At 45.9% G+C, this 25134-nt stretch overlaps 1 protein-coding gene across 1 annotated transcript; it reads right to left on the bottom strand.

The window, feature by feature from the left end:
- Positions 1-12131: 12131 nt before the first annotated feature.
- Positions 12132-24875, bottom strand: PERP (p53 apoptosis effector related to PMP22). The gene is made up of 3 exons (XM_075554480.1): positions 24491-24875; positions 14615-14755; positions 12132-13735 (listed from the first exon to the last, which is right to left on the bottom strand). Exons 1-3 carry the CDS (start codon positions 24702-24704, stop codon positions 13509-13511), a joined length of 582 nt encoding a protein of 193 aa, XP_075410595.1. The 5' UTR covers positions 24705-24875; the 3' UTR covers positions 12132-13508.
- Between the last annotated feature and the right edge of the window lie 259 nt (positions 24876-25134).

The raw sequence follows: 25134 nt of genomic DNA, 5'->3' as shown, positions 1-25134 counted from the left end.
TGATTAATTAAAAATTTTGGTCATTGGTTTTATTTGTTGCTGTCATCGTTGTGTTCTCTTTCGTTGCTTTGTCTTGCTGTGCATTTTTTGTGCATATTATTATCTCTGCAGGTCCGTCTACATAAAATAGGCTGGATGAACAGTCTGTAGGAGAAAACAATGGGATCGATGGTTTCAGGGGGACAATGAAAGGGGGAAGGGGGGTATAGGAGGTGATGTTGACCAACCCAGGGATAAGGGAGCAACAAGTGATCCAAAAATCAGTGGCAAGGAGAGTGTAGGAGACCTGGTAGGAATTCAGCAAGGGTAATGTAAACAAGAGAAATTAATGACACCCAAATGAAGGCTGAGCATGATAGTGGGACAAGAGGAAAGAACTAGGAAGCAAAGGGCATTTATAGAGGTCTAAATACAGGCATGTACATATGTAAATATATTTATATAGGATGATGGGGAAATAGATCTATGTGCATATATTTATAGATTTAGTATTAAGGCAACAGATGGACATTGGACCTCCATTCAAGTACTTACTCAATTCCACTCTCAAGTACTTACTCAATTCAAGAACACTTTGTTCTATTAAACTGGCATTCCATGATGCACACCTTCCCAATACAATTGCTGAAGACAAATGTGTGCATAAGCAAATGTGAAGAAAGCTGATGGTGTCTGGCTATCAAAAGATATAACATCTGGGGTCTTAAAGACTTGAAGACAAACAAGCAGCAATCTAGCTCAGAAGCAACATAGCCCACATGGAAGAAGCACACCAGCCTGTGTGGCCATGGGGTGTCAAAAGGATCAGGTTACAGGTATCAACGAACAAAATATCATATCATTGTAAATGAGAGTGAGTACCTAGTGGAGACTCAAAGACCATCTGTAGGTAATGGGACACCCCCTTACAGAAGGGTCTCAGGAAGGAGACAAGTCAGTCAGCGTCCAGTGTAGCAACAATGAAACATACAACTTTCCTCTAATTCTTAAATGCTTCCCCCCACCCCTCTACTATCATGATCCCAATTCTACCTTACAAATCAGGCTAGACCAGAGGATATACATTGGTACAGATAGGAACTGGAAACACAGGGAATCCAGGAGAGAGGAACCCCTCAGGACCAGTGGTGTGAGTGGCCACACCAGGAGCGTGGAGGGAGGGTGGGGTAGAAAGGGCGAACCCATTATAAGGATCCACATATAACCTCTTCACTGGGGGATGGACAACAGAAAAGTGGGTGAAGGGAGACGTTGGACAGTGTAAGACATGACAAAATAATAATTTATAAATTATCAAGGTTCGTGAGGCGGGGGGAGAATGAGGAGCTGATACCAAGGGTTTCAGTGGAGAGCAAACATTTTGAGAGTGATGAGGGCAGTGAATGTACAAATGTGCTTTACACAATGGATGTATGTATGAATTGTGATAAGTTGTATGAGTCCCCAATGAAATGAATTTTTTAAATGCTTGTTTAAAAGAATGTGACTGCCAGCATGCTTTCTATCTGAGCCCCTTGTTGGCAGTGGGGATGCTGTCAAGCGGATTCTGACTTCAAGTAAACCTGTGTATAATGAGATGGATCATGGCCCAGTTCTGCACCATCCTCACAGTCTTAGTGGCATATAATCCACAATCATACAATTCAAGTTTAATCACAGCAGAAAGAACTGTACAATCATCACCACAATAGGTTTTGGAGTATTGTCTTCATTCTTGTGTACATTGCCATTAGCACCTCGTTTCTCCCAACCTCCCTGCCCTGCTCCCAAGGAACCATTAATGCAGCTACTGTCTCTAGATATTTACCTATCCTGGGTTATACATAAAAGCATTGAAAAACAACCAAGCAAACAAAAACTAACAAGAATAACAAAGTAAAACAGATAAAAACTTCAAGCAAAAGCAAGCAGAAAATATTAAAAACTAGAACAAATTTAAATGGATCATAAAGGAGATCAAAGGATCTAACTTTTAACCTCACTGGATCTTCAAGTGCTAACTTTTAACCTCACTGGATCTTCAATGATCCACTTTCCAAGCATTCTGCATGTCAGCAAGGTATTCACACCCCTGGTCCATGCTCAGGGGCGCTAATCCATGTGTATTTCCCCTTCACTCCTCTTTTTACTGAAACAGTCTAACCACGGTCCAAAGGGGGATCAAATGATAAAACATTACATTGGCCTAACTATGTCTGCTATAGTCAACTTTACAATGCTTTCTCTATGATAACAAGGCTGTTTACATCCTTCAACTAAGATCAGAGGGATCCACTAGAGGTTTAATCCATGTATGGATCCTGCAAATGGATATGGGGCTTCCGTTGTCATCCACAGCCTTCTGTAAACCAGATGTTCAAAATTTAAGTTCTGATATTATTCCCTCCTTCAGATTCTAATTATATTATTTGTAATGTTTGGATCACACCGGTTGGTGTGTTTCTTCCATGTGGACTTATTTGATGCCTAACTTAGATGGCTGCTTATTTGAAATCAAGCCTTTAAAACTCCAGACACTATACTTTCTGATAGCTGGGTACCATCTAGTTTCTTCACTGCATTTAGCTATTATAGCATCCATATCTTCAGTGATCTCTTCATGAAGGCAAGCATTGAGCGGATCATGGTATAAGAACGCATTGTTCTTAAATTGGGCGTTGGATTAAGTGCAAGTCCTAAATCCATCCATGTATCTATGGTTTACCTATGTCTCTGGTTCACCTTAGCGACATCGTTGTCATTTTATGTTAGAAAATATGATCAATCATCCCTGTAGGGCATCACTTCCACTGTTAGCAAGTCAATACTGACTCATATCAAGTTTGAGCCCATTGTTGCAGACAGTGTGTCCACCCAATTCATCAAAGGTCTTCCTCTTTCTTTGTTGCTCATCAACTTTACCGGCCAAGGTGTCCTTCTCTATAAGCTCCTTGACATCCCACAAGCTGAAGTGAAGTGACTTTGATGGGAGGTTAGAAGCCGGCTATCTTCTCCAGGAACCATCTTTTAACAACCCAGCCTTCCCCTGGTCCAGGCAACAAAAGAGTCAGATTGGGAAAATTTCACAAATCATAAATGAGTTGCAAATGAAAGCTCATTGTCTTCTATGTGCCCTGGAAGTCCCCAGTAGTGATTCGAATTGAGGACCTTCAGTGCAGCTTTTTAAAATGTTATTTTATATGACATAGTTTCCCTCCAGGTGTGGAAACTTTGTAGGATGTATGAATAGAAAACGTGTCATTTGACGCAGACTTTAATTTGTGATTTTTATGAATGTTGAATCAACATTGGAAGACATAAGATGGGAGAACTGGACAGACAGTATATTCAACCTCGGACTAGCTCTCTAATACTGATGGTGGGAGATGTGCTTCTGAGACTTATGGAAAATAATCTGGGGAAGGTGAGTGCATGAGCTTTAAATAAAGGATCCAGTGTCCGGAGGTGTGGCTGGCTTCTGAAAAGACTTGGGGCAGTAATTTGCATCCTGACTGGGGTCCCTGTACAGAGGGGGACTGCCCCCAGTGCCTGGATGCTCCCAGCATCTGCGTGTCCTGATTTCACACCCAGGACTGCCAGGGCGGGTTCTCTCAGCAGCTGGACCTGCACGAGGACAGCCAGCCACGGTGTTCCTGAGGGGAGACTGCAGCAAGCCAAAGGAAGCAGCCCCTTCTGACATGCAGCAGCCCTGCAAGGAAGATCCTGCCAGAGCGAGGGATGCAAGCTGTCCCATGTGGCTAATGACAGTTCAGAGACAACAGACATCTGCGATTGCTTGGGCGTCTCCCAGGACCCCGGTCCTCATGCTGCTACCGCTAGTCTGGATGTCTCCCGTGCTGAACATCTGGGCATCTTCCTTCTTACTTTCTTTTATTTTTAGTTTTTTAGCCATCCCTTTTCTTACAGGTCTTCTCAAGCCATCCCTACTCTGCTTTCTAAAACAAATTTTTGACATCTGAAATTTGATTTCAATGAAACCAAACTTTGTGTGTGTGAAATACAGGCAACAAAACATGTGCAAAACAAAAGATTTCGGCCATCTTCCCATGTACAATTCAACGGCGTGTCTTGTGTTCATCATGTTGCTCAGGCCTCACCCTCATCTGAACCCAAGTCTCCCCTTCCGTCACTGCGTGGTTTTCTTCCCCCCTCCTCCCGGTACACTCCTGGTGACCATTGTTAAAGCCGGAAGACGTAAGCATCTTCAGAAGAGAACAGAACTCCTGTAGTACAAGGTATCCACACGAAGGGCATCCTGGCAGGACACCCGCTTTCTAGATGCGCTGCAGTGGAAATCCACCTTCTGTGCCCGCATTTCCTTCTTTTTGTCCTGTGAAAGAGTTAGGTATTATACTGCTGGACCAGAACTTGGAGGGGAGGGAGGGGGTAGCATTTGGAACTCTACATTTTCACCGAAGTGCTTCAATTCAAGAAGTTCCTCTGAATGGAAAAGCTAGAAGCAGGAGATGAAGAATTTCCATATGGAGCCGGCTTTCAAACTCACTCAGCAATTTGCCTTTAGTGATGAAATTCAGAAATTCTTTGTCAAACCCAAGAGTTCTTTCTTAATAGTAACTTGTTCAAAAAGAGTTAATAATAGCAGGCCAATTATCTCAAATAGCTGCACTGGAAAAACTGGCTGGGCAAACCATAGTACATCCATCTAGTCGGATTATTTCATGACTCATTATCACTTAGACAATCTCTTGCCATTTCAATCAACAGGACACCATTTCTCACCAGAGGGCTAGCTGTGAAACACTCACACACACACATATTAGTTTTCCCTTGTTTGGGTTAGTTCTGTAGCTAAAGAGCAAGTTCTTGAGGTTACAATGAAGCACAGAGTCATTACGTTCAAATGGAACATAATGAACGCGGCAGCATCTGAGCCTCTTTTTGTTTCTCCTTTTGGCTTGCTTTCCCACCCCTGGGGTGTGTACCTCTTCGCCACCACACCCGGAAAATACTTACCAGGATTGTGAAATCCAGCAACAGTATGCTATATGCACTGAAACAAGGCAAACCCCACTTACGCAGGGAAGCACCTGCAAGAGCTCAGATGCTGCTGATCTACAGGACTTACCATTTCATAGAGAGAAAAACAAAGCAGTCCTCTGAACCCCACTATACCCAATTTTACAAATCCATTGCAAAATAAATGGTTGCAGAAGGAGTATTTAAAAGCTAGAAGAAGTTTTAAGGAGCTGGAACTGAACTTGTCATTCATTCCTCTCAGTGGCCTATGCACTCTCCTCAAGTCCAGTAGCTACAATTACATCCTCGCTGCATGATTGTATGTCCTCTTTATTCTGTGCATTGGGCTGCGCTCTATGAGGTTAGCAGCTTGAAACACCAGCCTCTCAGCAGAGGCTTTCTCCTCCTGCAAATTCACAGGGACAGTCCTGCCCTGTCCTATAGGGTTTCTGGGAGTTGGTATTGACTTCATGGCAGTGAGTTTTTATTTTATTCTTGTATAGATTCCTTCCCTTTTAATAGTCATTTGGATACCAGAATTAATTCCTGTTTGGGCTTTACAGAGAGAAAGACAGGGCTTTCTACTCTCATAAACAGTGACAGTCTCAGAAACTCGCAGGGGCAGTTCAATCCTGCCTTGCCCTATGGGGTTGCTACGAGTCGGCATCAATTTGATGGCAGTCAGTTTGGGCTTTATTGATAATACCTGGAATTCCTCTCTAGAGAAAACGATTTGTGAGAGAATATTAAAAATGTTTGCTTCTACGGTCCATCAAGGAACCCCGGTGGTATAGTGGTTACGCGTTGGACTGCGATCTGGATGGTCGGCAGTTTAAAACCACCAGCAGCTCCAGGGGGAGAAACGGTGGGCTTTCTTCCCCATGTAAACAGTCACCGCCTGGGGAACGCACAGGGGTCGCTATGAATCAGCATGGATTTGATGGCGTGGAGTATGGTTTGCTTTACGGTCCATCAAACAAAGCAGCTGGTGGAATTTGGACAGTTGCCTCTAAGGTGTCTTCAAAAAGCGTGGAAAGCTTCACGCCAATCCGCTGTTTTATTTGAAGATGGGAAATCGGTTGCCAGGGAGTGACTTCTGACTCATATTGACCCTGGGGGTCTCAGACCCAACTGTGCGCCATGGATTTTTAGGGCTGGTTTTTTTTTCTAAAGTAGGTCACGAGCTTCCAAGGAGCTTTCTGTAGACTTGAACTGCTGACTTGTTGGTTAGCAATTAAGCATATGAAGCATTTTTACCACCCAGCTTGATGGGGGTGGGGATCAGGAGCATTAAATAATTACCTTGTAACTTAAATATTTTAATAGTGAAATAAGGGTGACTAAATTTGAGATTAACCATTTGTCTAACATTTTAAAATAAGGCACGGAGGCTACGTGATCCCTTTGCTCCGCTGAGAGCAGTGCTTTGGTGAAAACATTCAGACTCCCTGGGGGATGAAGAGAAATGAAGTCTTTCTTCCATTCCCTTCTCTTTCTGATCAGGAGTATCCCGCAGTGTGGGAAAGTCCAGAGGGTTAGCCACGGTGTGCACCTTCTGTGTGGGTGTGTATAAAGCCATATATCCTGATTTCAAAATAGCCCCTAAGCAGTCATGAAGACACCACATTTCTTTTTTTTTTCCCTTTGCCTGTTTTTTTTTAACACTTTATTGGGGCTCATACAATTCTTATCACAGTTCATACATATACATACATCAATTGTATAAAGCACATCTGTACAGTCTTTGCCCTAATCATTTTTTTCTCCTCTTTTCTTTTTTTACATTTTATTAGGGACTCATACAACTCTTATCACCATCCATACATATACATACATCAATTGTATAAAGCACATCCATACATTCCCTGCCCCAATCATTCTCAAGGCATTTGCTCTCCACTTAAGCCCCTTGCATCAGGTCCTCTTTTTTTTTTCCCCTCCCTCCCCTTTCCCCCCTTCCTCATGTGCCCTTGGTAATTTATACATCGTTATTTTGTCATATCTTGCCCTATCCGGAGTCTCCCTTCCCCCCTTCTCTGCTGTCCCTCTCCCAGGGAAGAGGTCACATGTGGATCCTTGTAATCAGTTCCCCCTTTCCAACCCACTCACCCTCCACTCTCCCAGCATCGTCCCTCACACCCTTGGTCCTGAAGGTATCATCCACCCTGGATTCCCTTTGCCTCCAGCCCTCATATGTACCAGTGTACAGCCTCTGTCCTATCCAGCCCTGCAAGCTAGAATTCGGATCATGGTAGTTGGGGGGAGGAAGCATCCAGGATCTGGGGGAAAGCTGTGTTCTTCATCGGTACTACCTCACACCCTAATTAACCCATCTCCTCTCCTAAACCCCTCTATGAGGGGATCTCCATTGGCCGACACTTGGGCCTTGGGTCTCCACTCTGCACTTCCCCCTTCATTTAATATGGTATATATATACATATATACATATACACATATATACACATACATACACACACTTATATCTTTTTTTTTTTTGCATGATGCCTTATACCTGGTCCCTTGGCACCTCGTGATCGCACTGGCCGGTGTGCTTCTTCCATGTGGGCTTATTTGCTTCTGAGCTAGATGGCCGCTTGTTCACCTTCAAGCCTTTAAGACCCCAGACACTATCTCTTTTGATAGCCGGGCACCATCAGCTTTCTTCACCACATTTGCGTATGCACCTATTTGTCTTCAGCGATCCTTTCATGGAGGTGTGCAGTCAATGATATGATTTTTTGTTCTTTGATGCCTGGTAACTGATCCCTTTGGGACCACTCGATCACACAGACTGGTATGTTCTTCCATGTGGACTTTGTTGCTTCTGAGCTAGATGGCCGCTTGTTTATCTTCAAGCCTTTAAGACCCCAGTCACTATCTCTTTTGATAGCCGGGCACCATCAGCTTTCTTCACCACATTTACTTGTTCACCCACTTTGGCTCCAGCCGTTGTGTCGGGAGAGTGAGCATCATAGAGTTCCAATTTAATAAAAGAAGGTATTCATGCATTGAGGGAGTGTTTGAGTAGAGGCCCAAGGTCCTTCCACCACCTTAATACTTGACCTATAAATATAGACACATAGATCTATTTCCCCATCCTCCTATATATATTTGCATGTACATGTCTTTGTCTAGACCTCCATAAATGCCCTTTGACTCCTAGCTCTTTCCTCCATCTCCCTTGACTTTCCTTGACACCACATTTCTATACAGCATTTGAATGTCAAAAACAAACAAGACACACTTCTCAGAAACCTCAGTTAGAAGCAGATAATCTCTTTATCAAAAACAGCACATCTTTAGAAAGGGTAAACATGAATGCTTTGGGAAGGCGGGCTGAGATTTTTATCTAAGAGGTGTGTCACATCAGCCAACATCAGAAATGCGCTCCCAAACCAGCCACACTGCTGGTGTCATCGGGAATGAAGACACGGGGCTGTCGCATGACAAGACAGGAGCTCACCTGGCCCAATCACAGAAATGTGCTCTAAGACAAGGCTGTCCAGTGGAGAAAATCCCTTTCAAAATAACGTGAACTGAATTTCTCACACGTACATAGATCCTGGGAGTAGATTGTTTTAAAATCCTTTTGTTTTGTTTTTCTGCCTCCCATTCTTTTCTTTTGAATGGTGGTGCTGGCAAAGAATACTGAAAACCCCAAGGACTCCAAAAGCATCAAGAAATGTGTCCGGGACGAGGGACAGCCAGAATGCTCCACAGGAGCCAGCATGGTGAGGCTTTGTGTCGTGTACTTTGAACAGATTATCAGGAGAGAACAGCCCCCCCGCCCCCCCCCAAGAAGGCCATCATGCTTGGTCAAGTCGAGGGGTGTTGAAAAAGAAGAAGATGGGTTGGCACAGCGGCTACAACATTGACCTCAAACATAAGGACACTGTGAGGACGGCACTGGACCAGCCGGTTTTTCGTTCTGCTGTGTGTCTGGTCACTATGAATCAGAACTGACTTGTCAGCAACTAACAACAATTGTTCCTTTCAGGTCTCCCTCTCACACCCAACTCTCTCCAAAGAGCTGGCTCTTGGCCATACCTACTCCTTCACTATGTGGACCCCCTCTCTTCTTTAGCCCCCAATTCTCATGTATCAGACCCCCAGAACCAAGTGCAGACAGAGCCACCGCCCGCGGAGTCGGGAGGGACTGCCAGAGTGCACTCAGGGTAATGGTACCGACCTCAAGGAGCAGAACGTACCAAGACTCTTCATTGTTGTTTTCTAGCATGGGGAAAGTGACTTCACATTCCTCCGCCTCTGCTACTTCTCGGACCATTTAGATTAATTGAAGGTTAGATAGCCAAGGTGAGTGTTAGATGGGTGACTCAAAGAAACACCTAGAACAGACCCTGCTATTTAGTAAACAGTGTTTTCCGCATGGCTCTCATCAGCACCATCACCATGATCTCATCACCACCTCGGAGCCAGGTCTTCTACTCTGTCAATTTGGGGCGGGAGTGTGATGGAAGGAGTGAGAAATCAGGCCAAATGGTAAATTCCTCAAGAAACCCACCTTTAAGTAATCCCTGCATTACACCCTTCCCTTTCCCTGCCTGTCCTCCATTCTGCCAAACCCAAACTCGCCATCTCTGGCACTTCCTGTCCCGAGAAGCATGGCTACCATTTCCCCAGTGCTCGGCTCGTTCTGGGTGATGACCCCCTGGTGCCCTGTTGACAATGCCATCCATGTTTCATCTTCTAAAATTTCCAGTCAGCTGGGAATTCCCTCTGGTGACAGATCGGTTCCCTGTGGGGTATTCCACCGTTTTGATACCATTCAGAAAGAGATGCATTTCATCGACTCCACTCTACCACTGGAAATCAGCAGCTTGCTAGATAGAATACAACAAAATGTTTCCCTTCTAAGGCTTATGGGTACTTGAGCTCCCGGTAGGGCCAGTGTCACTTATCCAGCAGCTCTACCCCTAAAGCAGTATTCTTTATTTTTTAATTAAAGCCAAAAAGAATCTATGACAATATTAAGATGTTGCTTCATTGTGAAAGTAATTTGAAAAGTACAAACACACCCTTAGAGCATCACTTTGCTTTTTCTTTCCCAACAAAGTTGAATAATTAGCAAATAAGCACACACACACACACATACACACACACACACACACACACACACACATAGAGGTGAAGGCATTAGAACAAAGAATTTTAAGCAAAAGGGATTTTCATTCATTTTCCCAATGAAGATACGGAGATCAGTGTGCAGGGGAATCACTTAGGGCTACCGAAGGCTACCTAACAGCGGCGATGATGTAGAACCAAACCTGGCGGCCTCGCACATGCCTTCTTTAAGTATTACCTAAGAAAAAAAAGCAAATCATCTCAGCGATGGCGAAGTAGTCACTCCTTCCGTGATGTTTTATAGCCAAAGAAAACCACCCCAAACAACCCAATTAAGTTATTATAACAATATCATTCTATTGTTTCCATCCCTGTACAAAGGGGAAGCCTCAAAAAGCTTACTGTCCGTCCTGGAGTATGTGATCTTGAAGCTATAAATAGTTACACTCCACAGCTATTGAGGCAACTGAAAGACCTTGACACATGAGTCCTTTCCTGTAGCCATGTTGGCACCTAGCATACCTGGCTACTCGTCAGGCTGAGTGTGAGATAATTGTTTGGGTACCAAGGACTGCTTACTCCAAAGGAAGGCCAGGGGTGGGGACTCAGGGTAATTACAGAGCTAAAAACCCCCTCAGCTGTGCCATGGGAAATCTGACGCAAGGCATTGTTAGACTTCAGACAGCTTCACAGCCAAATGTCTCCTAGCCCTCCCCATTCCCTGGAAGGTTCCTTCTCTGTGTATGACATTGGAGTCTCTGGAGAGTGCAGACAAAGAACTCTGTTGGCTGCTAAACAAAAAGAGATGCTTCCAGAGGCACCGCACAAGAGATGGATGATGATCTATTTCTGAAGAAACACAGCCCCAAACTATTAGCAAGTCTGTGGAGCACATTTCCACGCTGCTGTGCCTCAGTCACCAGTGGGTGGAACCACGTAGACAGCACCTGGTGGTTTTGTCTGGGGACTAAACAACAACACACAGCGGATCTGTACACGAGGATCAGTGCACTCTTTACAAGGCTTACAGAAGCTGAACACTCCAGTCAGGTTCATATGGTCTTCAGCACAAATATTTCAGGTTCAAGTTCCTTCTGCGATGGATGCTTATTGATCCTGAGAAATTGTGTCATTTTTCCTAAATGTGCATCATGGGGACATAGTGTGTTGTTGAGTGGGCAGAGGAAAGAACATTAGAGAGATAGGTAGAAAACCAAAACTGCGTGGTTCAGAGAGCCTGGTGTTCTGAGAATCAAGTTCAAGTGCAATGGGAGACCCAACATCTTAATATCTGGATACTCATTACTTTTAAAGGATGGCATGTTTATCATTCATAATTATCACTTCAAATCCTCTACCCGTCATAGAATTTGTTTTTAAAATCTGGTGTAAATAATCCTGCAGACTACATGTCTCTGAATTTACGACGGCATCCACATCGTATTCTACAATGGCATGGGGAAAAAGTCATTTTTTACATTTGTCTATCGATACTGTATCCCAATCATCAGAGAGTCCACTCCGGTACATGGAGACTTAATGTGCGCTGGGAAAGAGTTGTACTGCACAGGGTTCCCAATAACAGATTTTTTTTTCATAAGTGAAGCAGCAGGCCTTTCTACCGTGGTGCCTCTTGGTAGACTTCAATTTCCTACCATGAGCACGCAGCAATTTATACCGCCCAGGGACGTTCACGTCTTCACACCATAGCAGAACTAACGTGGCGCAAAAAGACCATGAAGCGGGAACGGGAACCTGGGAAAAGCCGAGTCTACTACACCCCCCAGCTGACTGGAAGAGGAGCGCATCACAAGAGCAAGGCTGTGCCGTGGCACATGGGACAGGGAAGAGCCTTCAGGTCACAGCACAAATGTTCCCTGGGGTATCGGGACCTCCCCTCACCCCCAGGTACCCTCTGTGCCCATTTGCCTTTCGTAACAGCACTCAATGGCTGTTTCTTGAAATCTGTGCAAGGGGCTTTGCTCATCGAAGAAGAAGTTCTGGGAGGGACAGCGAAGATTCTTGCAGCAATTGTCATAGGACACTTCCAATGAGCAGACTCTTAGACGTGAGAAAACGAAACTTTTCATTTTATTCAGAGTTCATGCGACCCACTCAGAGCATATTTTTTTAAAATCCCCCTCCCCAGATTTAAAAACAAACAAACAAACTATTCAATAGAAACAAGACAAGAATACCTGGTTTACTGGGGGTGGGGGTTCATAATGAAAACTAGGTTAAACTGCTTATTCTGCAATTTACAAAATGATGACTTGATATAAAAATATCTTTGTTTTCATTATGTGAATTAGTATAAATGATACAAAGACCAATAGCAATAAAGCCAATATATCAGACATTTGTCATTCAGAGAAGGCACCAAGTTCCTGAATCCTTCTGTGTTGCATGTTTTACATCGGATATTTCAAATCTCTTTGCCAAGACAACCAGGTTTTCAATGATAGTTAGGTTTTTGCCTACAGGTTCTATCTATCAGACATTGTGTCAATGAGATGAGGGTCCAGTCAAGCCTGAAATGAAAATCCAAGTGACTTCTTCTCTTTGGGCTGTCTTAACTACACCTTTGTGACATTTTTGTTCAGTAATGCTTTACTGCACATCCAAACCATGTCTATCATTCATGATGAATTAGAGCAAGTCCATCTTTCAATGCACTCTAGTCCGGACCTGAACATACAGACACACAGCAGTACAGACTTATCAATAAAGCATGTTCCCAAACCCAATCCCTACAGACAACTTTAAAAGAGAAAAGCTCATCTAACTTCTTACTCCCAGAGGAAGCTCTTCAGTAATGCATCAGGATTTGGCCATAAAATATATTATATATATGTATCTCCTAAATGTCACATCAAGTCAATGTAAAGTGTCATAAAAACTCAATGACTCAGAATAAATGACATGCATTTAGGAAATGATTTTGCCTCTCTAAATAGCTGAAGGCTAGAAAAATATTTATTTCTTGCATCTCTTTTAGAACATTTGGCCACTAACAACTTTAATCTCTCTTCCATTTAGACCTTAATAGGCCCAGTCTGTTCACTCGGAAAAACACAGTAACTTAATCAGGTTACTGACAAGCTGGAAACCTTATCATTCTTACCATTAAAAAAAAGTACATTTTCATATTCACTTTCTTTTACAAACAATATTAGGCAGTGACAGATATAAGGCGACGTTGGTAAATGGTAGGAAATGAGTGAAAAAGAGGGGATCTTTTTAACTCCATTAAAAAAACAAGGTATAAAAGATGCATATGGAACGCTGACACCATTTAGGACATATTTTCTATTGTAGCATATTTTTGACTCGTTTCATAAGATGAGCATGAGCTCGCTGCCAAACGTAGGTTCGAATTCATCTGGGGCACTGAGTTTCTCTCGCTGGCCTCCATCCGCGCAGAGCGGTTCTCGCTGCTCCGGCCCGCGTTAGGCGGAGGAGTAGAAGTACCTGGGCTTGGCGTTACCCAGGAGGTCATCCTCATAGTTGGGCAGGCAGCAGAAGAAGAAGGCGCAGCCGATGAGGATGATCGTGGCTGCCCAGCCAAAGCCGTAGGCCCAGTTATAGATGAAGGTGACCCCGATATTGCTGTGAAGATCGAACTCCTGCGTGTACTTCACTGGGTAAATTACCAACGAGATGATCTGGAACACAGCTAAAGGGGAGGAAAATCCCAAAGTATGAGCGGGTGAATGCATGCCTGGAGACAGCCAATGAGCCCCCACTTCCACAACGGTTTTGGCCTTTGATTGGTGTTGTGTGTGTCGTACAACCAATCCCAGCTCATGGCGGCCCTCCAGGACAGGGAAGAACAGCTCTGTAGGGTTTCCTGGGATGGGCCAGCAGGTCTTTTCTGCACTGAAGCTACTGGTGGGCTTGAAACGCCAATCTTTTTCTTAGCAGACTAGTGCTTAATTCTTAGACCATCAGGGCTTCTTTGAATCCATCGAAACATGGCGTCTTTAACTCTGTTTACGTGGGTTTAAAGGAGTCCTGATGGTGGCTCTACTGCTGACCCAAAGGTACATGGCTTGGTTTGGATCTTGGTTTAAACAATGTTCATGAAGGTTAATAGATATGCTCACGAAGGGAGTTTGGAGAATCCTAACCAATACAGATTAATTGAATACTATGAACCAATGAAGGGCTGTGATGGCATCGTGGTTAAGCACACGTCTGCTAACGGAATGGCCTCCCAAGAGGCCAGCACTGTGGACCACTACGGAGAGAGCTGTACTCCAAGGACCACATGGTCCAGTCCCTCAGGGTGGGTGTCTCTGGACATGGGACCACCCAAGAGAGGAGTCCCCAGAGCCTTCGTCTTTCAGGCGGAGGATATAATATTGTCTGAGGCACGGGAGGAAAAGCGCCTCGATCTTCAAGTACATCCCTCCCAAGTGGCTCGACATCTCTCCCTGATGACACATTCTCTGAGGGCAGACTGTAGAGTTGACGTAGCTCTTCTTGTGTGATTGAAAACCACTGCATGGATGCCCACTGAAGGTAGGAATGAAAAACTCAGACACAGTCTTACCAGCCAGGGCCAGGAGTCCTCCAATCACTCTCAGGAAGATGAGCATTTGGGGTCCACAGAGGGCAAAGAAGGAGAGGATGAAGCAGATGACCAGGATGATGAAACCGCAGAAGAGCATGGCAGCCGCTGCTCTTCCCCACGCTACCAGGAAACAGAAACGGCAACGAATGAGACAGAGATGCCAAACACAAAACTCGACTGAACAAAGCGTGCATAGCTCCTCTCCCCCACCCCCCACCCCCTTCTTTCCGCTCATTCTATATGGGCCCATTTTTCTCTGGATAATGCACATCTGCATGTTAAGGGAAGACTGGACAATTCATACAGGATATTGACATACTAATAGTGACACTTTTGTTCCTTCAATCTGGGGGCAAATGTCTCTTATCTTTATTGAAGGTGTCAGGGTCTGTCTCGAGGGTTCACCCCAGTTCCAGAACACAACGGGACATGAGTGAACAACAGAACCACCCCAAGGACACAGCCCTCTTTCGGAACTAGTGCAAAATCAGTCCGGATGTATCTCGGCTTCATCTTAGGACAGGTGGGTGGTGCTTAACGTCTACAAAGCATTCTGGGAAATAGGAAGTTATACGATGTGGGCATTGTGTAAATATCCTCATGCACTATATAGTTTAATCCCCGTAGAAACTACGATAGTCAAACCCATGGAAGCCCATCAAAGCTTATGAGTTGAAACCAATGGATCCAGGAGGGCAGCCTTGCTGCGCATATGCAGCTGGATCAGGGGTGGGCTAGGGGTGGGGAGAGAGGGCAGAGCTGAACTAGCAACCAGATTAGGACTTTGCAGGTGCTGGGGCTTGGGAGCAGTGGGGGAGGGTACATAGAGGTGGGAAGTTGGGAAAGAGAGCTGGGTGTAGGGTTGGGAGCAGAGACTAGCTGTGGCAGTTTAGGCTGACACCACCCTGTTGGGTGGCTGCTTCCTAGTCATGTACAGCTGCTGCTACTGGTGCTACCACCCCAAGCCAGGAGTCCTCAAACAGCCCAGCCCAGTCCAGCCCACACCACCAGTGCCCCGGGCAGGTGCAAAAGGACAGCCACATGTACTGCCCTGGGTTACCAGTGGCCGGCCACAGGGCAGCCAGGCAGAGGGGGAAGTGGAGGCAGAGGAACAGGATAAGGTGCTGAGCAGACTGGGATGAACCCAGGAACCCCACTGCTTCTCTCTGGGGTTGGGGGCTTTAAACCTATTTGGGAAACATAATGAAAGGAGAGTGGTGTTCCCTTTGAAAAGCAAAAGCAAACCAGCACCAAACAAACCACTTTTTAGGGTCACGGGTGTATATGTGATCCGACCTTGCTTGCCTGAATGGACATAAGTAGCCCATAGTGTGATGGGTTCCAGGCAAGGACCACCCTCAATTTACTACTAGGCAGAGCTGCTAGATAAGATCAGTTAGTGGTGGAGGAGATATCGTTTTATTTTACAAAAAGAACATGTTTATGGCAAATGAGCTTTCCAAGTGTTGGCCTTTGTTCGTAGTCACTGATCTTGGCCCCTAAAGGAATCAGAAGGAGGTGGAAACTGCACCCCCGGTTCCGAGACCTGGAAAGCCACCTCCGGTCCTGTGCAGGGAAATACATGATACCCAATCCGGCAATCTCAAGACACGATTCTCATTCTTCCATCTGCCCTGAGCTTTTAAAACCTCCTCGAACACAACTGCATTCTAGAACGAGGAACTAACATTTATGGAGTAATTACTATGTGCCGAGCCCTGGGCTAAGAACTTCACATGCATCCGCTCACCTTCACAACACTGCTCTAAGCTACCCAGTATTATAATCTGTTTAAAAAACGAAACAAACAAGCAAACAAAAAAAGCCCGATGCTATCCTATGGCCTTCAGAGCTCACCTCTCTTCCCCAGCGTCCAACAGCTGGTAAGAGGGTCAAGCCATTCAGCCTGTCTGAAGCCAGAATATGGAACGGGTTAAGTAACCGTAAGCGATCACTCCTCACTGAACTTGAAAAGGAGACTCAGGGGCGCCTCCGCCCTGGTTTTGGTTCTGTGACACAGCACCGCTGACAGCACTGATCCCCATCTCTAGATCAGGTCCCTGGGTGCTCTGCGCTTGGCTGGCAGCCAAAGAGGTGGCCATTCAAATCCACCTGGTGTAGCTGTGAAAGGCCCGGCCACCGACGTCTGTAGGGTGGGAGCCAGTGAGAGTGCAGTGGGGGCAGTTCCAGCCTGAAACGCAAAGCGTTGCCGCCAGTTTGTATCAACTCAATAGCAACAGGTTTTTAAAATTATTATTATTATTATTATTATTATCATTCCAGCTCAAAAAGTAAAACATGGGTAAAGTTCTGCTCCTGCCCTTGGAGACTGCCCCTCACTCCCGCCCAGAGTTTTGTATCCTCCTATCTGTGATAACCCAGCCTCGGGGAAGCTCCGCCCGGTTCTCTTCCAGAGTTGCCACATCCTGCTGGACCTTCCTCTGAATCCATGAAGGCCCAGTGCCATAAACATGATATAATGGCTAAGGAATATTTTATATGCCTCAGAAATCCCTTGTGTTTGCATAACTGCCCCTGAGGTGGTACCAAAAACGGGCCCAGCTTCACATGTACAGCGAGCGCTTCATTCTTTCCTCCAACGCGTCTTGTTCTTCCTGTCAGACCCGTGAGAAACTTTAGAGGCAAGGCCAGTTAGAATGTGTATCTTAAAATCAAAAGGAATGAAGCCAAAGCACGGGCCTCTGTTCTCACTGTTGCTAGGCCTTTGCGGAAGGTCGGTGTCAGAAGAGGGGCCCATGCTTTGGATAGACCACTACGTCCACCTCACCAGGCGTGGCTACTGACATACAGATTCCTGGGCCTCCTCCCAGGCCTCCTGAAGTAGGTACCAAGCGTCAGGGCCCAAGAACCAGCATTTGACTGGCATTTCTTAACATCCATCCTAAGGTTTGAGAATAACTAAGATGAATGATTAATCACCTTATAAAACAAGCCAAAAAATGGCACGCGCATGTCTTTCACGTGTGACCCACTGCCATAATAGCCTTATTTCTATAAAGTTTTATGGCACCTGCTATGAGTCCAAAATTCAATTAAGCTGGAACTTTAAAAAAAATTGCTTTTAAATTGAATTCACAAACTGCAACAAAAAGTAACATGGCCTATACGTGAACACCGTGAAGATAAACTGCACACACTCAAATATGAGTTTGAATAAAAGCAGGAAAAATGTCCTCACAAAAAACATATTTCAACATCCAAACATTGACAGTCACAGATTAAGAAAATGAAGTTCAATTATCCATGTATGATGTTGTTGTTAAAGTCAGATCAATCTTTTAAGGTTTACCGAGAGAGGCTAATGACTTCTCCCTCTCACAGTCTAGTTGAAGCATCATGATGCTCCGTGTTTGCACACTCGAAGGGGATTGTATAAAAAGGTAAGGTTTGCACACTCGAAGGGGATTGTATAAAAAGGTAAGGCAGCCCATCGAACCTAGAGACATTGGTTGAACATAAACAGAAAGGCAAATGCTTTTTCTGTTTTTTTAAGTTTCATTATGTAACTTAGAGTTGGCTAATGGTGTCTTGTTTGTTAAAATGCTGAGTCTAAACCAAGCGAAAATTGAAAACTAAGCAACATTCTGTCCTGAGAAAGGCTGTCTGGGAAGTCGAAGGAACGTGTAAAACCCGTTCCTGGCTGCTCAGCAGCACCCACCCTGAGTCACCTAACTCCCTGAGGGCAGAAATCTTGGCCTGGTTTCAGAGGTGCTGGGGCTTCTCTGCAAGCCAGGCAGCTGACATTCTCATGCAACAATTGTGTTTTGAAAGGATGAGCTGCGCCCCATGTTCTGTCTGGGAAAGAAACCAATGGTCGGGAGGGATGAGGCTGTTCTCCAACTTACTTAGAAAAGCTGAGATAAGCACTTACTCTAAGACCCTTTGGTCTTTAACTTCTTGAAAGAGCCTAATGTCAACAAATTGGATCCACACTTTGGGGAGCTATTTATATTTTTCTGGTATACCATAGTCTAAATTACATGTTTATCAACCCTCATGAAAAGCACCAATGTTTACTATTTGGCCTAAAGCTACCATGTTATTGATTCAGTAGGTAGTCCTCAGTTCCTTTTCAAAGGTAGACTGTGTCTCAGGATAGTTTTTCACACTAAATTTTCTCCCCATTCTTTCTTAGGGTGTGTATGTGTTGTGTGTGGTATCAGATGACACCATAAAAGCATCCAGGTAAAAGGAAGCTGTCTTTCTTTATAGGAATATGAGGGGGGTTGTTGTTGGGTTTTTGTTTCGTGATAGAAAGATTGATTTGAAATTCTAAGTTTATCTGCTAAGTACCACTTGGAGAAACTCATTATCAAATAAATCAGAAACATTACGAAGATCACCTTTAAGTAAGATTGCCTAACTAATGATCCATTTAGATGAAGATTGGCTTGTCAAACTTCACTATCCCCTTTGAAGGTTCAACATCAAGTCAAGAACCTGGAAAGCACTTGATGGCCACCAATGGAGTTCTGAGTGGTGCCTAGGAAGTGAGAAAGAGTCGCAACGTCCACGTCCAAGATGCCAGAGGAAAACATAGGGAAATGAGAGAAGACAGTAAATTCCATTACTAACAGCAAGAAAAGTGAAAATAAATACTTCACATGTCAAACTGGAAACTCAGACTAAATCTGGCAAAAAGAGGGGAAAATTATATTTTAAGGTGAGTCCGAAACCCCAATCTAAACCCAGTGCCATTGAGTTCATTCTGCCTCAGTGGTCCTGAGGAGGGTTTCTGAGATTGCACATTTTGACAGAAGCAGACAGCCTTGTCCTTCTCCCTCAGAACAGTGGGTGGATTTGAACCACCAAGCTGGCAGTTAGCAGCCGTGGCCTGACCCACAGTTCCACTAGAGCTCTTTTTAAGGTGAATAAGTCATCGCTAATTGTCCCCCCTAAATGTAGTCCTTTTAATGGATGTACTACAGTCGTCAGTAGTTTCCTATTGGTACCACAAGTCAAAAGTCTCAGCCCTTCCCCGGTGTCCTGGTGGGCCCTCTCCAGAGCAAGGGATTCATCTGTTAACAAGACCAAAGGTCTCATTTGCTGAATTCAAGATTTTGTCGGGTGTCTTCCTACTGTTAAGCTGTGGGTAGGGGCCAGCTGGTTGGTTGCAACTCGTGGCGCTCCTCTGTATAACAGAACCAAACACTGTCTGGTCCCGCGCCAGCCTCACAATTATTTGTGTGTTTGAACCCACTGTAGAAGCCACTGTGTGTAGAGTCATCCTCGCTGAAGATCTTCCCCTTTTGCGCTGACCCTCCACGTTACAAAGCAACAGGTCTTTTTCCAGGGACTGGCCTCTTCTGACAACATGGTCACTCTACATGAGATGAAGTCTGGCCATCCTGGCTCCTAAGGTCGATAGGGTGTATTATAGGGTTTTTTATATGATATGATAAAACCCTAATTTAAAAAATTAAATGTTATGTATAAATAAATATCAGCATGGATATGTCATATATTGAAAAAGAAAAGATTATTATATTTCTCTAGTTGCAGTCAATTGGAAGCAACAGAGCAGTGGTTCTCAACCTTCCTAATACTGTGACCCTTTAATACAGTTCCTCATGTTGTGGTGACCCCCCTAACCATAAAATTACTTTGTTGCTATTCATAACTATAATTTTGCTACTGTTATGAGTCAGGCGTCCCCTGTGAAAGGGTCGTTCGACCCCCAAAGGGGTAGCGACCCACAGGTTGTGAACCACGGAACTAGAGGAATATAGATCAGCACTTCTCTAAAGTACCAACAAGATCACGTGGGGATCATGTTAAAATGAAGCTTCGAGCCCCGGTAGCATAGTGGGTTATGCGTTGGGCTGCTAACTACATGGTCAGCAGATCAAAACCACCAGCCACTCAGAAGGAGAAAAATGTGTGGCTTTCTACTCCCATGAAGAGTTTCAGTCTCAGAAACCCACAGGGGCAGTTCTACTCTGTCCTATAGGTAGGTCGCTATGAGTCATAATTGACTCCATGCGTTCAATAGCTCCCAAACTGTGCTGCTCTCCGACACTCTGCGGAGCAGACTCCTAGAGGCCCACCCCTGACAGCCCTCAAAAATCTCTCCAGGAGAAGAGGCCACTCTGCAGACCTTTGGGAAGGCAGTAAAGAAGATTATCTCACCAGAAACAGCAGGGTCAAACAGGAGAGCATTCCACAGCTGGTGAGACATTCTTTTCTCCTGAACCAGAGCCACACAACTATTTGCTGCGTGTGTGTGCGTGTGTGTGTGCGCGCGTGTGTGCGTGTGTGTGTGTGTTGTAAGAAATCTGCTTTCAACATCGGCACATGTACAATTCAGAGTAAACTGCCCTACTTTACTTCCTAGTTGTCTGAAACCATTTTGCTGATTTGGTGGTGAAATAGCTCACGTAAGAAGATAGGAAAACAGAATTTTCCCCTGGAGACGAGATAACCAGCATTGAGCTGGGGGTCTACCCTCAAAGAGGTGAAAGGTGGTCAGCTGGGAGGAGAAGCCTGGGCACAGACACTACAGGAAGCCACTTTGGTCCAGTTGGCAGAAGGGCAGTACTTCTAAACAAACAGCATCGTGCAGGGAACAGAAGGGAGCTGTCGAATAAAGGAAGGCCTCAATCATGGGAAATGCGTGCACTCTAATCCTTGTCATTCTAGTAGATGGGGAGCCTGTATCTTCGAGAAATGTAATCCGTAAAAGAGGGTGGAGGCTCCCTGGGGGTAGCACGGCTGCCTTCAGCAAACGCGGAAGGGGCTGGGCTAGATCATTCGTTTCTACATGCCCTATTTGATAGATCAATACTTGCCCTAATTATGAACATCGATGAACAGTGGCCCACTTTTTGTATATATATATAATCTACCTACTACTAAGGTCTAATTTCCTAAAACAAGAATATTTTTAACACCGTGCCCCTCCCTGCAGAAACAATCCTCTGAGCATAATTTAAAAATGAAATCCTTTGAATTGAATGGAGCCTAATGTGAACCTCTTGACATGGTACTGATTACCCCTCATGTACTGTACTTTTGCAGGAGGGTGACAGGGCTTTCTACGCCTACAGGGTCTACCGTCCTATAGGGTCACTAGGAACCGGCATGGGTGACAGTGAGTTTGGGTTTTAACGCTGTACTTTAAGAGCCACAGGGTTAAAGAGCTGACTATCACTGCTCCTCAGATTCTTGAACTTGTCCTGTGTCCCAGTGGATCTAGTGGAAGTAAGACTAATGGCCTGTGGCCATATTCCAAAGTGTCTTAGGAGAAAGTGAGACCCTGCACTTCTGAGCTCAGATGCTAGCCAAATGCTCTTCCCCCCACCCCACCCCCTGCCAAGAACAGCTACTCTCCCCTTTTTTCCAGGTCTCAGGGGAGAGGCTCACAGACTCTGTTTCCTTCTCCACCCTGACAAGAAGGAGCTTGCTGGGATTTGAAATCTGCATTCGCCAATGCGGAAAATGCCCTCCCGATGACGTTGTTCTTAAAAGTGGACGACTGAACTAGTGAATTGCATGATGCGTGAATTAAATACCAATAAAACTGTTTAGAACAAAACAAAACTGGAAGCGTGCTCCAGGACAGGGGCTGTGGACCCAGTAGATCAGCATTTGAATTTCTCCTTGCCTGTAGTATCAACTGTCTTCTCCCCAAGGGCGTCTCCTGAGAACAAATACTGGCCTCATGGATTGATTCAAGGTCTTAATCAGGAGCTTCTTCCAACCCAAGATCAACAGTCCTTTTGGATCTTTGTAAAGGGAAACAGGAATTCTCTGAGTGAGATGTTAACGCCACTATCCACTTAGGAGAATCCCTTTTGTCTGCTGCAAGTAGGACCCGGGTAGTGAGAGACGTGTCAAGATTTGACCAGATAAACTGAACGTTTCAAAAAATATGTAGGATCTCTATATATACACTCCATATTTCATATCAACTCAAAAATACACTGCACCTTAGATCGGTAATCTTAAAATTTTACAAGGAAAGCCTTCTGATTTTCATGGTATTCAATAAGTTAACAAATGAAGGAACAAAACACACAAAGCACCGCAGGGCATCTGGGTGGGACCAACCACACCCTAGCAAGGTGAGCTCACCTTGTGTCCCAGAAAGTAAAACACGGTATTGTTTCACAAGAGACTAGTCACACAGGCCAGATCCTGCCCGGCAAGGCTGCTGGTCGCCAGCACTGCCGCAGGCCACTGCACTCCTCCCTCCCCTGCAAAGGTGGTGGAGGGCTGTCTAGGCTGCAGTAAGCAGCCTGAACACTGAGCAGACTGGAATGACGGACCCCTGGCAGGCATGGTTTTACTGTGCTTAAAGGGGAGAGGAGAAACACAAACATTTAGGAAAGCAGGCTTCCCATTGCTGTGTTTGCATTTTAGGACTTGGCCCCAGCACTTCCAGGCTGCATTCTGAGGGAAGTTGCATCAGGACACTTCCAAGCAAGTCCACAGCAGATAAGATAAGAGGCCAAGCGCCTGGGACAGGGCCCCAACCACACAAATAAACTGGGTTTAAATCTGGGTGAGGGTGTGGGGAGAATCAAGCCACTGGTCACAGCAGAGTGCAGTAAGGCAGGGCAGCCTTCTTTCTCGTTTGCTGTACATGCACTTCAGTTCTCAACAACCCAAGTGACAAAGCAGAACCGCCCCCAAAGGGCTTCACGACTGGGCTGGCATGCACCCCAGAAACAACTGGAACCCCAGCCTTTCCCAAGAGCGTAAAATGTGGAACCCTCTCACCAGCAGGGTTCATAAGTTCTGGCTGTGGAATCCCATGAACCGAGATGGGAAAGCCCAGGTCAGTAACAGGTGGCTCTCCAGGTTTTGATTCTGCTTCTAACCAGACCCTCCTCCCGCCGGACACATTGTAGCTCATGGCACAAGGAAAGCAAGGTGTCCACGGCCCCTGGGGGCAGGGATATCCCATGGGGAAGGAAATGCCTGTGCAGACAAGAATATGTCCCTTTAGTGTGAGATGACCTCCCTGTGGGAAAAACAGAGTAGCTGCCTTCAAGGTCTCCAATAAATCAGTCCTGGTTTCATTGTATAAGGTAGGAGATGTGCTTGGTTTTGGATTTCACAGCAGATTAAAGTAAATATATATACATGTATGTGTGTTGTGTATATATGTAAATTAGATATATACCATATACACATATACATACACACACACATATAAAACTTACCATATATATTGAAACCGTAATGTCTCACATAAACCAAACGCTAACATCTAGCAAGAAGTAGCCTGAGGTGTGAAATAGTAAAAGTATGTAATGGAGCCGAACTGCAGGCACTTCAGCTGAAGGGCCTTGTTAAATAAAGGCTTTTCTTCCCGTGTTAGTGTGCACAGAAACCTGGGATACTTGGGAAGGTCTTCTTATAATGATCTTTGACTCACCAGGACAACCAGGGGAGGAGGAGGAGAGAAAGGAAGGGGAAGACATTTTGATCTCCATTTTTCCAAGAAAGAAAAATCAAATTTACTCCTCAGCCTTCCCCCACCCCCCACACTGGGCGACAACACCTCGCATTTGAGCTACACATCCTAGAGAAAATACAGTCTGAAGGGGGGGGGGGGGCGTCCTTCCAGTTTTGAGCCCGAGTCTCTCTCTCTCTCTCTCTCCCTCCTCTCTCTCTCTCCCTCCTCTCTCTCCCTTTTCTCTCTCTCTCTCTCTCTCTCTCTCTCTCTCTCTCTCTCTCTCTCTCTCTCTCTCTCTCTCTCTCTCTCTCTCTCTCCTCTCTCTCCCTCCTCTCTCTCTCTCCTCTCTCTCTTCTCTCTCTCTGGAAGAAGGCCGGCCCAGCCTGTCCCTGCCCAGCGGGCCTGGCCCCCGGGCGCGGGCGGCCACTCACCGAACTGCATGAGGCTGATGCAGCCCTGCTCGGGGGACCCGGTGCCGCCGCCCTCGCTGGGGCATTTCCACCAGAGCGAGGCCGTCTGCGCGTGGGTGCTCGACTGGAGCCAGCCGCGGCCGGTCAGCGCGATGATGTCGAAGGCGATGGCGCTGAGCAGGAGCAGGGGCAGGATCCACCTGCAGCGCTCGCAGGCCAGGCCGCAGCGCAGCATCTCGACGGTGGCGACGCGGAGCAGAGAGTGGCCGAGGAGCGCGGGCGCCGGGACAAAAGGGCCGAGGGCGCGGGGAGGCGGCTCCCGCGGGGACGGACGCTCGGGCCGGGCGCGGGGGTGCGGTCGCCGGCCCCACCTAGATTCCGGTGACTCAGCGCGCGCCCGCCCCGACCTGCCCAGCCGGCCCGGAGCGCGCGGGCAGAGGCGGGCCGCTGGTAAACAGGGCGGGTTGGGATTGCACCCCGGGGGGTGGGGGTGGGAGCTGAAGCCGGGCCCAGTGCTGGGGCAGAGGGCCACGGTCCTGGGGGTCTCGGACTGCCCCGGAGCGCGCGCGTCCTGAAGGTCCACAGGTCTTTCTTCCAACACACTGCATAGGGGTCTGCTTTTCAAAGACAACCGTCTTTCTGAACCTGGAGCCTTTTGGTAGTTC

This window comes from Tenrec ecaudatus, chromosome 7, assembly GCF_050624435.1.
Source record: "Tenrec ecaudatus isolate mTenEca1 chromosome 7, mTenEca1.hap1, whole genome shotgun sequence".
NCBI classification, from domain to species: Eukaryota; Metazoa; Chordata; class Mammalia; order Afrosoricida; family Tenrecidae; genus Tenrec; species Tenrec ecaudatus.
This window is presented reverse-complemented; position numbering and strand designations above follow the sequence as displayed.